General features: G+C 39.8%; 2 protein-coding genes across 2 annotated transcripts in view; both read left to right on the top strand.

The window, feature by feature from the left end:
• Positions 1 to 2,142, top strand: part of LOC109621515 (myb-like protein AA) — a 39,344-nt gene extending 37,202 nt beyond the window's left edge. Inside the window, exons 5-7 of the mRNA XM_062846855.1 lie at positions 61 to 492; positions 579 to 1,499; positions 1,575 to 2,142. Coding sequence (XP_062702839.1) covers positions 61 to 492; positions 579 to 1,499; positions 1,575 to 1,817 — 1,596 coding nt within the window. The 3' untranslated portion in view covers positions 1,818 to 2,142. The remainder of the gene's footprint in view (positions 1 to 60; positions 493 to 578; positions 1,500 to 1,574) is intronic.
• Positions 2,143 to 12,313: 10,171 nt separating this feature from the next.
• On the top strand, positions 12,314 to 13,633 carry LOC109398471 (methionine aminopeptidase 1; the record flags this gene model as incomplete). Its single annotated transcript, XM_019670850.3, is given in 3 exon segments — positions 12,314 to 12,742; positions 12,828 to 13,416; positions 13,494 to 13,633. Coding segments are annotated over 3 exon segments (883 nt in total), but the record flags the coding sequence as incomplete, so codon positions are not given.
• Positions 13,634 to 15,126: the final 1,493 nt, after the last annotated feature.

Here is a 15,126-nt window from a genome sequence, read left to right as displayed (position 1 = left end):
AAGAAATGATTGAATGAGATTACTAAACACCTTTCTCTGTATTTTGTTGAATTCTTCCAGCCACAGCCAATTGCGCCATTCCATCACCACCACACACCATATCCGCCGGCAACGATCCATCAGTACCAGGTTACCGAAGATCACACCAATGACGTAACGCTGAAAAATCCATTCTCTGGCCAAAAGACCTACTTTGCTCCGGATCCCGATCCTTCACTACCGAGTAAAACCTTAACACCCACGTCGGACCCACTCAGTGAACCCAGCAATGGAAAATACTTGCCTAATGATCTCCTTATCCAAGCACAAACTCAAGCTCAAACCCAATACCTCCCTCAGCCTAACACTGCTCCACTGATACAGAAACCTTATTATGAAATCGTCAACGCAGCTGCTCCACAACCGGGATACGCCATCCCGTTGGCCACACAGCCACAACTTCAACAGCACATTCTTCAACAGACGTCCATGCTTCAGGGAATGCCAGTCTCGGTTAGTGGTCCCTCAGTTGAAATATCCCTCAATTCAAACTAACAAATAAAAATAACGAACTAACAAACACCCCATATTAATTACAGCTCTACAACCCAACCTATCTTGTGACCCAGTCCAATAACCTCTTCAACAATCATCAGCAGCAGCTGCAAACGAATCTTTTCAAGCCCGAGACAAACTTCTTGGGAGCTGTTCAGACTCCACAGCCTGATCCAGGTAATCTTGTATTCAATTCTTACTCCTACAAGCATGGCGAACCAGCAGCGAGCACAGGTCAAATTCTAGCCGCTACACAAGATCAGCTTCAGGAATTGCAGACAGCCGTTAGTCAAATACAACTAAATGACCTCCAATCACAACACTCCAACGATGTTCCAACATACGCCCAACTCGTTGGCCACGAACAACTTGCTCTGCACCAACAACAGATTCCTCAGCAGAGTCAGCTTGAACAGCAACTTCAGCAACAGTTGATCGAGCAACATGATAAGGCCTCACGCCACCAACTCACAGAAGGCGAAATCGCGAACCTTCTAAACTACGGCACCATAAATCTGCACAATCAGCTTTCCTCTAACGATTACTATCACTACAACGTTGATCAAGAACAACAACGTCCACAATCTGGCCTCCAACATTATCAATCGCCGCAACCTCAGCAAACGTATTACGATCTGTCCCAAAGGCAGGCAGAAAATGATAGAATCCTTGCACAAGCTCAGCAAGATCTGTATCAACAACAGCAACATCATCAACAACAACAGCAACAGCAGCAGCAGCTACAACAACAGCAGCAGCAGCATCATCAACAACAACAACAACCTGCTGCAACACCGTCGACGGATTACCTTCTGGCCTACCAAGAACATCAGCAAGCCGTTGCAAACGCTCTTGGAGCCACAAATGAAATTCAGAACAGCAAACGGGCCACAGAGGAACCGAAAACCACTACAGCTCCACTACGGATATTCGTCCCTGATGCGGAGAATGACTATCCAAACAGCGTGAGTATATTTAGTTGAGCTATGTACAGACATCACGCTTTCATAAATCCCTATAAACTGCATTTTTCGTTACAGGTCAAAGCCCAAAAAAGGATGGACGAGCTGAATTACGACTATGCCGATGATGAGGAAGGTGCCAACATGTTCAACACGGAACCCAGTGCCAGGACAGACGATGAACAAGCAACTGTGCCAGAATATATGGAGGAACAACTAGTGGATAGCACAACGAAAGACGACAGAGAAGTCGCCACCGATAACATTGATTACGAAAGCGAATTCCACCGACCACAGTACAGTAATCATCGGACAGAATAGGTCGATAGCTACATGTGGAAGATGACTCTATATACTCAATAGAAAATTTCCGTCTTATTTAAGTCATGGTCAATTTTTAGACCAGTCTGCTGTGGTGCTAAAGGGGAAACATTCGAACGGTTGAATCGTATCGGAATACGATACGCTACGGGAGCCTTGCTTCAAAATTTCTAGTGCAACACATGGCCAATCCAGTTTATTTATTACGATTCTACAACGTAGGAAGCTATAGTTAATGTCTATTACGACATTATTTATTATCTGATTTTATGAAACGACGCAAGTCTTACAGAACTTAACTTATTTATTTTAATAAAATGTCTTAAAATTTACTATAACAATGATGTGTGTTTATTTATATATCACGTACGAAATCAGTTTTCTAAGAGCTTCAAGAGCGGCGTCATGGTCGCGTTTTTTCTGCAGTGAAGTTCGCAGATTGTGAACAATCCTCGGTACCCAATAGGAGGCAATCAGTGAAGTACTAGATGGAAAGTAGTGAGCTGGATTTTTGTATGGTGAGATGATCAATTCTCCATTCCTGCAATAAATTGGTGCAAACAGCGTGAGTTAAATGATTTCTTGCCTAATTTGATGATGTTTGAGCAAAAGTTTGAGTAACTGTTTTGTTCAAGTTGCAAGAAATAAATAATACAACAACACAGTAACCCAAACTTTTGCTCAAACAGCATCAAATTAGACAAGAAATCATTTAACCCACGCTGTTTGCACCAATTTATTGCAGAAATGGAGAATTGATCATCTCACCATACAAAAATCCAGCTCACTACTTTTAATCTAGTACTTCACTGATTGCTTCCTATTACGTAATGTATTTTTAGTTTGTCACTGGAAGACGGCTTGCGGTTGAAGCAAGGGTTGAAATTACTATTCCGAGGGTCAATTTAAATACACAACGCCACTAAATTTGTACAGACTGAATTTCGTTTCATTTCAACAGAATAATGTTTTCAATTTTACTTTTGACCGTGGACCCGATTTACAATTTAAAAAAGGTTTCTATTGGAAACCCGATTCGAACCAAGAACCTTGATATCACCAGGCTCGCACGCTACCACTCAGCTATAAAACACACATAAGAAGCGTTTGCTGGTCGATGATCACGTTTTGCCATGGTAAATTTCAAAACATTTTTATGCTGGTACACGCTAACGCCGCTCAGCACAAAAGTGCATAGTTTCCAGACTACACCAAAAATGTGTAACCCTTGCACATTCACAAAATCAGCTCCTGTGTCTGCAAAATCGTTAGATTCGCAAATTTTTTTGTACAACAATCTAGCGAGGTTTACTAGTGACCTTGGAAAACAAAAAAAATATCGACATTTCGCATCTAGACGAGTGTACGAGCTGTTTTTGAAAATGTGTAACTGTAACACATTTTTGTGTGGTCTGGAAATTATTGTCGCGCTTATCTTTTATTAGAGTCCTGCGGCGGTCGTACGCTCGCAAGGCATACCGCCGCATGACAGTCGCAAGGCAAAACAAAAGAAAAAGTGTTTCCGCCAAAAACAAAAGCACGTGGGTTTCGCGAAGTGACAGATGTTTTTGAATGTATTTGTAACGAACGGCAAGAGTAGCTCAGTGGAATGAGTGTTCTTGCTGTCAAACCCCATATAGTGGAATTAGATACTTTTAAATCTGGTGACGCTGTTATGATTAGTGACTGTCGCGCTGATATCAGAAGCCAGAGGCAGATAATCGCCATATTCTGATTTTTCTTGAGAGGCATTATATGCACTTATGAGTAGGGCTTACACATTTTAGTGCTGAGCGGTTTTACTGTGGTCATTCTTTATTACACCAACCTAGACACCAACGAACCTAATCTCAAAATGACTGACAATTCACAGGTCATTTTGGCAGATGTAACATGAGCATGAAAAGGACGGCAACAAGATCGATAAAGTAGAATATATGATCCGTCTTTTTCGTGCATGTGTTTGGTCTGTCAAAATGACCTCAGAAGTGTCAAACATTTTCATGGCTAGCTTTGTTGGTGTAATGAAGAATAGGCTCATGAATAGGCTCCTAAAATCATATCAGGATTCTTGTTTTAAACCTCAATATATGGTTCAAGAGTACATATTTACTCATTTTTTGACGTTTTTATTAACCGTAGTTGAAAATATATAATTTTTATTTTTTAGCCTTTTGTCTCGTCCTTACACTGAAATAAATTTTGTTGTGGAAACTACTGATTCCATAGTAAAATTACTAACCGTACCTATGATTCTCAACCGACAACAAAATCTGTTAAGGTAACTGAAATATGCTTGCAATTACAATGCATTGTAGTAAATTCAACTAAAAGCATAGTCGTCTCAACAACAAAACATTGTTATTTTTTCCAAGGCTCACATTTTACAACACAGTATGGTTAAAAATACAATGCTGATTTGTTAAATTAAGATTATTTTTGGTAATGTTAACTGCACTGCTAGTTAAGTTGACAGTGTTTTAGTCCCGTAACGTGGGTAGATCACCTCAGAATGGTGCGTTGCGGCGTAAGATCTACTAAATCAAATTTTGATCTTGAAATTTTCCTGCCTAAAGTAATCAGGCAGTAGTTTACAAATATTCCAAGATCAAAGTTTGATGTACTTTTTTGATGTTTATGTAATATTTTTGTTTCAATTTTGCTACTAATCAATATTTTATTTCAGCAGGATTCAGGTAAATTTATTGTATGATACAAATTATATTATAAAAATATGTAATTGTGGCGAGCGTATCACTAATATGTAGCTTATTCGGCGTCAATGTTAATATTATGTAATATTTCAGATTCTCAACCGAAAAATCAAGTTATACAAATAAATGCCATTAAGATGACGAGGAAACCAAGACGTATTGGGCAGATAACTATTTCGGAGCAGTCTAATAATGGTGTACCTGAACGTTGACCAACCGCATCCTTTGGAGTACCCTTCCACTAACAACACCTAGAACAACACCCATATCCCCTTGACACCTAGGCCCGAGAGGTCGTATAACTTTCTACATCTTTCTTTAGGTGTCTAACTAACCATCCTTTCATATTCCTCAGCAGTCGCAAGAACGAGGCCAGAACAACTCTAGACTGTTGGAGGATTGCGTCAGTCTTGTTGAGAAGTCAGAGAAAAGTCTCCAATCTTTGTGTTTTGGTATCCGACGGGAAGGAGGCAATCCTCACAACTGTGGTCTATGGCTGTACTACCTACGAAATTTGTGCGACTTGATTAATGCTTATTTTTACTTTTTCAGTGGTAACCAGGTAAATGATTAAACCATGACAATTTCTCGTACGCTTTTTCGCCAAGGAAAGCATCCCATTAAACCCTATCCAATTTCCAAATCCAGATATCTATGAAGTGGGCCAAGTTCTTGGACATATTCTGAGTAGATATCTAATCAACATTTCCTTCCCATCCCCGCTGATCGTAAGGACCTGGCCAGGTGTCGAGAGTTCGTTAAATGAAAGGTTTGTCAAGTACCAGGCAACTTTTCTGGCGCATTAAACTTCTCTATCGACAGCCACCCCAGGATGTGTACGGTCGGCTATGCTATGCTATGCTATGCTAGTTAAGTTGACAGTGTTTTAGTGGAATTAACTGGAAATTGTTGTCGGTTGAGAATCATAGGTACGGTTAGTAATTTTACTATGGAATCGGTAGTTTTTACAACAAAATTTATTTCAGTGTAGCTTATACAGTCATGAACCGCTGGTTGGGGGCTTAATAGTTGGGTGGCTTTTTAGTTGGGGCTCCGTTAGTTGAGCTGTCAGCCTTTTTAGGCACCTGGATGTCATAATTCAATGTCAAACTGAAAATGACAATGATGATTAACCTGGGCTTGTTAGGGGAATATCTGTAAATAAAAAGAAAATCGGGTTAAGTACGGTTCCTTTGAATTCCACTAAGAATTTGCATCCTTTGACAGATACGTATTTCGACCTCAACTGTAAGGTCGTCTTCAGTGTCTTGTACTTGACTCCACAGATAATATGGAATTATCTCAACACCGCTGAAGAAGCCTATTTTTAAAATGCATTTAATGTTTGTATGGGGAAATTTTTTTGTTCGGGTCGAACTGTCACTTTATCGATTGAACTGTCATTCTATACACGAAAATTAAAACTGTTTTGTTAATTTAATTATCAAAACAAAGGTATTGGAATCCAATAAAATCACGTCATACTCAGACAAATGAGCTCTTTCGATTAGGATATAGAAAATAGCAATATTTCATTCACTTAACAACCCAATTTCAGCGTAATTCAATACAAAATAAACAATGACTTCTAGAAGGTGACTAAAACATCAATTTTTCAATGATTTTGAGAAATTCTAAATACGCTTTAAAATACACCATAAACCATTTTGAGATGTACAAAACAGTCCTAAATATCAGCCAAAAATATAAAAAATTTGATTTTCCACGAAACAAAAAATACAAATATGCTCAAACTATACCCCGTCTAAAGGCGGGGTTGGGTGTTAGAGGGTTAAATATAATCTACACAATAGGCAATTTACGCGAAAAAGAATACACGATAATGTATATATGTATATTTTATTGGGTACCGGACTGAACACACAAAATTTAATGGTTTTCTTTAGTACATCGAGGTCTTGAAATTGAAAGCTAGAACCAAGCATTCTGCAAAAAGAACTATTCTTGCCTGCTGACTACAGTCACGCCCAATGTTCGACAGTTCATGCTTTACCTGGTCCGCCCATCGGGCTCCCGCACTCCCACGCCTTGTGCCAACCCGAATAAAAAATACAGTAGAAAAACCGAACGTTGTATTGTAACAGTACTATTTAAAACCATATTTTTACAATAGAAACCACTGTAAAAATAAAAATACAAAAACAATAAAATGTAATGTAGAACACCATACAGTAAATTGTAAATAAGATTTTTACAATATACTATACGGGTTGTTAAGTATCGTAACAATATAAAAAAATATTTTTCTCCATATATATTTTTTTGCAAAACCATACATTATATTGTAAATGAATTGTTATAAATACTGATACGTGGGTTTTAATAAACCGTACATTGTATGGTACACATATGGTTTCAAACAACAAAATGTACCGTAAATATATTGTTTTTAATTGTAGTTTCACCACTGGTTATACATTTAATAAAATGGTTTTGGAATGGTTCTCTTTTGTTATGTTGTATTGGTTTACATTACATAAACCATGTAATGTTATATTATCTTGTCATTTTCCTCCTGTTAATGGCATCTTAGGCTTACTAGCATTATGAGAATGCGCTTTGGGAATTCTCCAGAGCGTTTTGGATAACCTTTCATATATTGGATCGCCCACGTCTAAGTCTGAGTCGAGGTCTGAGTAGTCTCTGATTGCATTAACAGTTGAAGCTTAAGCTCCCATGCCCCACCAGCCAGATAACCGGGTTTCGCAAACTAAGCATTATTTGTGGCAACACTTTGAGCGGCATGATGGAACTACACTCAGCGAAAAAAACTAGCGAAATTAATCGAAATACCTTATGAAAATTTGCTATAACTAATTCTTATGGATGACATAAGAATACCTTATGAAAACTGATCGTGCTTGCTATGACAAATTTCATAAGATAGACTTATGAAAAGAACAAAAAAATCTTAAAATGATGCAGACTGGATTCGATCCATGAACGTCGGGATCACCGAGCCCGTGTTTTATCCACACGACTACCTACGACTACTACGCTTGAGAATACCATATTGCTAAACATGAATAAAAGCCACGCTGTGAGACGATTTTACGTCATAGAATGACCTTATGAAATTCATCCGAATCATTATGAATTATTTAAAGGCCGTTTCATAAGTTGGGCCTTATAGAAATCTTAAGGTTATTTGGCTGAGTGTATGCCGAGCGTGCTGAGCATTATTAGACCACTAATGTAGTTGCATGAAGTGGGTGACGAGGTACATAAGTATCATTACAGCGTGCTTAACCGTTATTGCAATATTGAGGCTCCAGTTTGACTAAAGTTTGAAATACACGTACATATGTATTTAACAACTCATTAGAAAACTGTCAAGTTCGATTCAAGTATAAGTTAGGTTAAGAAGCGAACCCACAGACGAACCTATATTAGAATTTCTTTCAGTATTCAGTCCAGTCCATATGTTAAAGATGGCTCTACGTCAAAGATAAAGTTCGTCAATCGTATTCCTCTCATCGCACTCTACATACCTAGCCCGCCATATCTCTTGGATCTGCGATTCTTAAGACATCTGGTTTACTACTTATTTAAACATTTTATTGACTTTAAATTGATGTTTCAACTTATTCACTTTTTTCTTTCCTTTCCTTTGCATCATAAAAGTCACAAAGATCAACAAAACAAAGCACGGAAAAAATCTAAAACTGAATAAATAATTAAAAATGCACGGAAAAATAATGTTTCGGAAAAGTGAATGGTTCAAACGTAAGAAAAACAGTATAATATAGTGTTACATAAAAATCGAATGTAAATGTATAGTAGCTACAATGTGCGAAGCTTTTAGTGAAACATTTCATTACAATATACATTATTGTAGCTGGTACAATGTATGGTGCAGGAATGGTTTTCACCAAACACCCTATGGTTAGTTTTTATCCGGGAACCTAGGGGCAAGACACTGTGCAAATGAGTGCAACTCTTGGGAGTAACTGTTATTCTTTTTTTTCAATTTCAATGTTTGACGAAATTTGCTGCATTGACATCCCTAAAATTGCTCGGATTATCGAGCAATACTGTTTTTGTTTTGCGATATTGCTGACTGCAGCCCAAATTGGACTGACACAATAGTGTGCACACACCTTCAAAGTGTGATTACAGCGCAGGGTTACGTCGGATCGAGTTGAATTCTTCGGTGCACTTATTCCTTGTAAATGGAGGAATAAGTGCACCGAAGACGTCGAAACGATCTGAAGCAAATGTGCACTTTTATCACACTTTTTAGGCGTGCCAAAAAAGTGTGATAGTCCAATTTGAGATGAAGTCTGCAATACTAATAAGCAAAACACCCATGTAAAAACGGGAGAACTCCAGAGAAATTCTGAGCAACTCTGTAAAGGAAAATCTTGAGGAAAATGCACTCTCCCGCTCAGTGCCAGATAAAAAGAGTAACTCTCAATTTCTCAAAGATGTTTTTCTTCGCGACTAGGCAAACTGACTGACTATGTTTGAGCGAAAATGTTCAAGCGCTGCTGGTTCAGTGACGCAAACTTTTTATTGCCGGTTGTCGTCAGTGATTCTTCTTCAGCCCCGATGACTATTAACAACTCTGCTTGCAACCCTATAGGGTAACCAATATAATTTGGACCCCCATATATTTTGGACCCCCTGGATCGCATTATCGCAACTTTCACAGATTTAATGAAGAGATGACGAAACTTTTTAGAATCATTCGTTAAGTTAGATTGCTCTCCACGGGCAGCAATCATTTCCTCACTGGAAATATAACTATTTGCCTTGAAATTAACTTTTTTCAATCTCGTCATCCGTGCGAGTGTCGCAACCATGGTCGCAACATGTTTACAAAAAGAGAATGTAGCGCTGAGGTAACTTGTAGATGTAAACAAAAACGTTTTTCATTCTAGCGCACTAAGGGCCTAGCTAAGGGCCGATTTCTTCACCTCGGCTTAACCGGTAAGCCAGGCTTACCCAATAGTTAAACCTGGTTTAACACTTAAGCCAGGGTGAAGAAATCGACCCTAAATTCGCAAAGTTCGCCCAATCAGCCTATTGCGATAAGATGTTTCGGAGTTCTTCTAGCACACAACTCGCGTAATGTTTGGGTGTATTCAGCTTAAAGCTACAAACAATTTATTATAATTAGAATTCAATGCTTAATAGTAATTAGTATTTACTTACAATCTAGTCTCCTTTTTCTCTGAATCAAATCGCAATAGAGCACAAATTTTAGGCTAATTTAATAACAAATCTTCTACTCGTTGTTTTTATTATTGTTGATCAACGCCTAGCACCAGTATACTATCTACCTACATAACAATGTTCTAGACAGTATAGCTTCTGACATTTCGCTTTGTTAGGCATAGAGAAAACCTGCACTAGGGATGATCGCAAAAACGGGCTGTTACGGATAACACAGCCTTTATTTATTTATTATGTTTCCAGTTCAAAACCGAATTAGCGACATTTTTTCTTTGACTTCCGCTGCCTTTGCCTTGCGTTAAACACAATGTCGGAAGTGGGGCGCTGTATTGTGTACCTGGTGCTCTATACAGCGCCCCACTTCCGACATTGTGTTTAACACAAGGCAAAAGCAGCGGAAGTCAAAGAAAAAATGTCGCTAATTCGGTTTTGAACTGGAAACATAATATTTGATTACAATCAACAGGCTTGAAAAAGCCCCAATGATCTTGTTTACTTATAATCTATATCACAAACTAACATACAAACTTGGAAATCAATGAACAGTTACTATTAAAGATGTTTACAACATTCAAAATTAACTAGCAACACGACAAACTCAAACAAATTCACAGTATTTAACTTTAAAAATGCTGTCGATTCACGGCTCCCAGTAGTCGGATTCTCGGCTCACGAACTCTCGAAACAGCAATCCCGTAGGCCATGTAGATTGCATTTTGGCTTTTTCCTTGTGCATCCAATCAACGCCAATTTTGAAGGAAATGTAGCGCAAATTTTCGTAATTGCTCCATCTGGGCACCAATTTGACAACATCGGGTGGACCATGCGTTTGCAATGCATTAGATACCATTTCGCGCATGGCATCAACGGAAACATGTTTTGCAATTCTTGTAAAAAAGACCCAATATTTACGATCACCACTAGATTTTGGTTTTGCTCTGGAACCCATTTGCAACTCGGTTGATTCATTTAAAATCGGCGACAAAATTTCTCTCTGATTGAGGTTTGCTTGAGGTGTGGACGACATAACGATGCTATTATCTGTTCGTTGGAAACCACTGGCACAGGAAACCTGCAGTTCAGTCAAACATTGTCTGAGTGAAGCAACATCAGACTGTAGTTGGCTGACGGTGTTTTCAATATTGAGCTTTTGCTTCGTTTCTTGATTTCTTTGAACGTTTGGCCCATTGTTCGTAGTTACGTTTTTGTGGAACACAGAGAGGCAATCGTCACACAGCCAAAGCGCATTTTTAAAATCAATAAACACTCTCATTTGGTACTGGTTCATCTGTACACAGTTGAGATGGTATTCTTTGCGGCATCCATCACAAGTTATTCGCTCAACCAGACCGCCGATGGGCATAGAGCATTTACCGCCTTTGTCAATCAAGTAATTACTATAGTAATTATAGTAATTATAATTATAATCCTATAGGATATGATCCAGCATATTTAAGTGCCAGAATCTTTGAAAGTAGTTTCTAACGGATTTAAACACCGGGTGTCCAAAATATATGCCGAAGAGGGTCCAAAATACATTGGGGTGTCCAAAACAGTGAAAACTGATGGTAAAGTTATTTTCATCAAATTGTCAGCCAGAAATGACCCTGTGGGTATTTTTAACGGACAGTGGAGGCTTTTACGATGATACTAACATCATAAATATGTGTAACACCCGCTGGATCTGTTTGATTTTGGCTTAAATTCAAACTTATGTCCTCTAGGGGTCCAAAATTCGACCGTTACCCTATTTTCAACTTTTCATTGAACATATCTGGAGCTCGATTTGAATAGGTCGTGTGCTTTTGTCGATATAAAATTCGATCAGTTTATTTTAGTCATTGTAGCAATATGACAGATATTTTGCAAACTTTTAATGATGGAACAGAAAGCCTGTTTTGTGAGGGTTCTGCTGTATGTATCAACTTTGCTCAATTTCAACGGTTTTCGCTATAATGAGCGAATCCAACTGATCGAATTTTTAATCGACAAAAGCACATACGACCTATTCAAATCGAGCTCCAGATATTTTCATGTTTACACGGAACTACAAATCAACCCAAATTTAAGTTGTTTTGACGCAATCCCGGTCTTCCGTGGAATAACTCAAATTTGCGTCAAACAGCGAAAGTGGTGAGTGAGTAAATCTCGTTTGAGAGCGGCAAAAAAATTAACCCACTGGTAAGTTATTTTCACCCAACGGAGGCCTTTAATGACGCAAATTTGGGTTAACTCAAGAAAACCCAAATTTGGCTTCTTCCACGGAAGAGCAGCGGATGCGTCGGTGCTTCTCTCTTTGTTTTTGACAACATTGCGGTGGGGCGAGGGAGAAAACAACCCAACTTTGAGTTAAAACTAAAAGCAGTTTAGCCAAATTTGAGTTTTTAAAACTTATTCTTTGGGTTTTAATATTTTTCCGTGTATAAGGACATTTTTTTGTATATACCCCTAGCTCGGCAACCAGTTTGAACAAGTTGCATGCAATTAAATCATCAATGATTTTTCTTATAAGATTTTCTAGCGAGATCAACAACAAACTACTGCAGTAGTTGTGACATGTCAAATCGCTCAACAATCGAAAAGTCAAAACACATCGCACTTGTGTGTTGTCCGCCTCGCGTGTTGGTGCTGCTGCTTTTCCCACCCGCTATTCCGCGCGGACACTTCCGTTCCGTCGTAGTGCTGATAGACAGAGACCGGGTTCATTCATACCGAAATAAGTGCCAATCGGCGCTTGTCTATAAAAAGAATCTGCGTACAGCGAGGAGAGAGCGTGTGTCGACATTTTGTACAAAGTAATCCGCGTCCGGAAAATTAAGGTTCTGCGCGTGTGAATCCGCGGCATCGACGACCTCAAGATGCAGCACCAGTGCGAAACGGAAAACTGCAAAAACCCGGCCACCCTACAGTGTCCGGTGTGCCTCAAAATGGGCATCCAGGGATCGTACTTTTGCGGTCAGGATTGCTTCAAGAGTTCCTGGAAGGGGCACAAGGTGATTCATCTGCTGGCGAGTGAGTTGATTATTTTAATTTATTGGACGAATTCGAAGTGATATAATCAAATTAACACCTTCGATTCTTGTTTTTGTGTTTTTAGAGGGAAAGGAAGATAAGAACGTGTACAATCCGTGGCCTTATTATACATTTACCGGAAAGTTGCGTCCGTTCCCGCAGTCGGAAAAGAGACCGGTCCCGGAGAGAATTCCACGTCCGGACTATGCCGACCACAAGGAGGGCCGCTCCAAGTCGGAGGAATCCCTGCGCGGGAATACCACTATTAAGATTCTCGACGACGAGGAGAAAGAGGGAATGCGAGTGGCGTGCCGGTTGGGAAGAGAAGTGCTGGACGAAGCTGCGCGCGTTTGCGATGTCGGCGTGACCACCGACGAGATCGATAGGATCGTCCATGAAGCCTGCATCGAGCGGGAGTGCTATCCGAGCCCGCTGAACTACTACAACTTCCCGAAGTCGTGTTGTACTTCGGTGAATGAGGTTATTTGCCACGGCATTCCGGATATGCGTCCGCTTGAGGACGGAGACCTTTGCAACGTCGATGTGACCGTGTACCACCGGGGCTTCCACGGGGATTTGAACGAGACGTTCTTCGTTGGAAATGTTAAGGAGCAGCACAAGAAGCTGGTGCAAGTCACCCACGAGGCACTGATGAAGGCGATTGACATTGTGAAGTAAGTGCGGAACTTTAGCGCTTCCGCTTACAGTTTGTCAACGGATTTTGGTAATAAAATGATCTTTTTTTGTGTAGGCCCGGCGAGCGGTACCGAGAGATTGGAAACGTTATCCAGAAGCACGTTCACGCGCACGGATTCAGCGTGGTGAAGAGCTACTGCGGACATGGCATCCACAGACTGTTCCACACTGCCCCCAATGTGCCACATTATGCTAGTAAGTTTTGGGAGAATAGGGAGACAAGGGAAGCAAAACGGGCCACGACTGTTTTTGGAAATGTAGAATTCTGCAAAAGTCCCGTAGTGACTATTATTTTTGCGTCAATTTCTAACCAAGCCAAGTGGAAATTACAATGTAGAAAATGTTTTGACATTTTTGGCCTAATTGCAATCACTTATTTTCGGTTCCTAATTTCTAATTCCTAAACCCCATTTGTTTTGGATGGTAGGAATGGAATGCGATAATCAGGCTTGACAGAAACTCCCTCGCGAGAAAATGAGGAAGCGATTTCGGCGATTTTCTGAGGAGTGAAAATAAAACTCAGAAATCACAACGCAAATCCTCAACAGCAACGAGCGCGAGCTTGGCGCGCTGCGAGGAGTTCGTCCAACACTCATAATTGCTTGTTGTGTTTCTCACGTCCACTCACACTCAAAAAGCTCTCGCGAGTTCCACTCCGATACAAAGAAAGACTCTCGAGGCGAAAATCGCACTCAAAAACCCGAAATAAGCATCAACTCTTTTTTCGTTCCCCTCTTCCTCGCTCAGTTTTTATTACCTCTCTGTTTGGGGTTCGTTCGCACCCTCGCGACGAGGCAAAAGCAAAACACCGCTCTAGAACATTTTGCAAAACTCTTTTGATTTCGAGGAGGATTATCAAGCCTGGCGATAATAAATCCACCTGCTCCTGTGGGAACCGCTTCCACTACACCCATGCAAAGTCTTATACCTTCTAAATCAATTGTTTTGAACTCCCAAAAGTTACGTAAAAAAATTGCATGAAATTGTCTGATTCTATGGGGACGTTCAACGAGCTTGAAATTAGTATATAAAAGCTTGTCCAAATTTATGCAGAAATCACAAGCTTTAGATTTTTGCCGTCAGGTGGCGCTGTAAGCGCTCAATTAAGAAAACTTTAGTTTTTTTTTGTATGTAACTACATGCAAAACAACAAAAGTTATACCGTCTCCGGATTGGCGATCCATTTCTTCATAAATTCTTGGTGCGATAATTTAAGACAATCTCTCTGCGACTCTTTCAGAAGTTTCCCCGGCGAATGTTCCAGGAATTCCTTGTTAGGTTTTAGCCAGGGATTCCTCCAGGAACTCGATTTAGCCTACCTCCATGAATTCCAGCTAAGATTCCTCAAGCAATACCTCTTGCGGTTCTTGCAGCAATTCCTTTAGGACTCCTACAGAAATTCTAACTGTAATACCTTCTGAAATTCTACTAAGGATTTCTCTAGATATTTCTTCAAGCATTCTTACTGGGATTTTTCCGGGCAATCCTCCTTAGATTTTTCGGTGATTCTTCCAGGTATTTCTTCAAGGTGTTCTTCCAGAAATTCCTCTTGGTATTTCTTTAGGAACTCCAATTTATCTTTCTCCATGAATTCCATCTGGAATTCCTCAAGCAATTCCTAATAGGTTTCGTCGAGAAATTCTAACTGTGGTACTTCCGGGAATACTTCTACGGATTATTCCTGGCAT

Source organism: Aedes albopictus, chromosome 1, assembly GCF_035046485.1.
Source record: "Aedes albopictus strain Foshan chromosome 1, AalbF5, whole genome shotgun sequence".
NCBI lineage: Eukaryota > Metazoa > Arthropoda > Insecta > Diptera > Culicidae > Aedes > Aedes albopictus.
The sequence above is the reverse complement of the archived record's forward strand: the minus strand, read 5'-3'. Positions and strand labels throughout refer to the sequence as shown.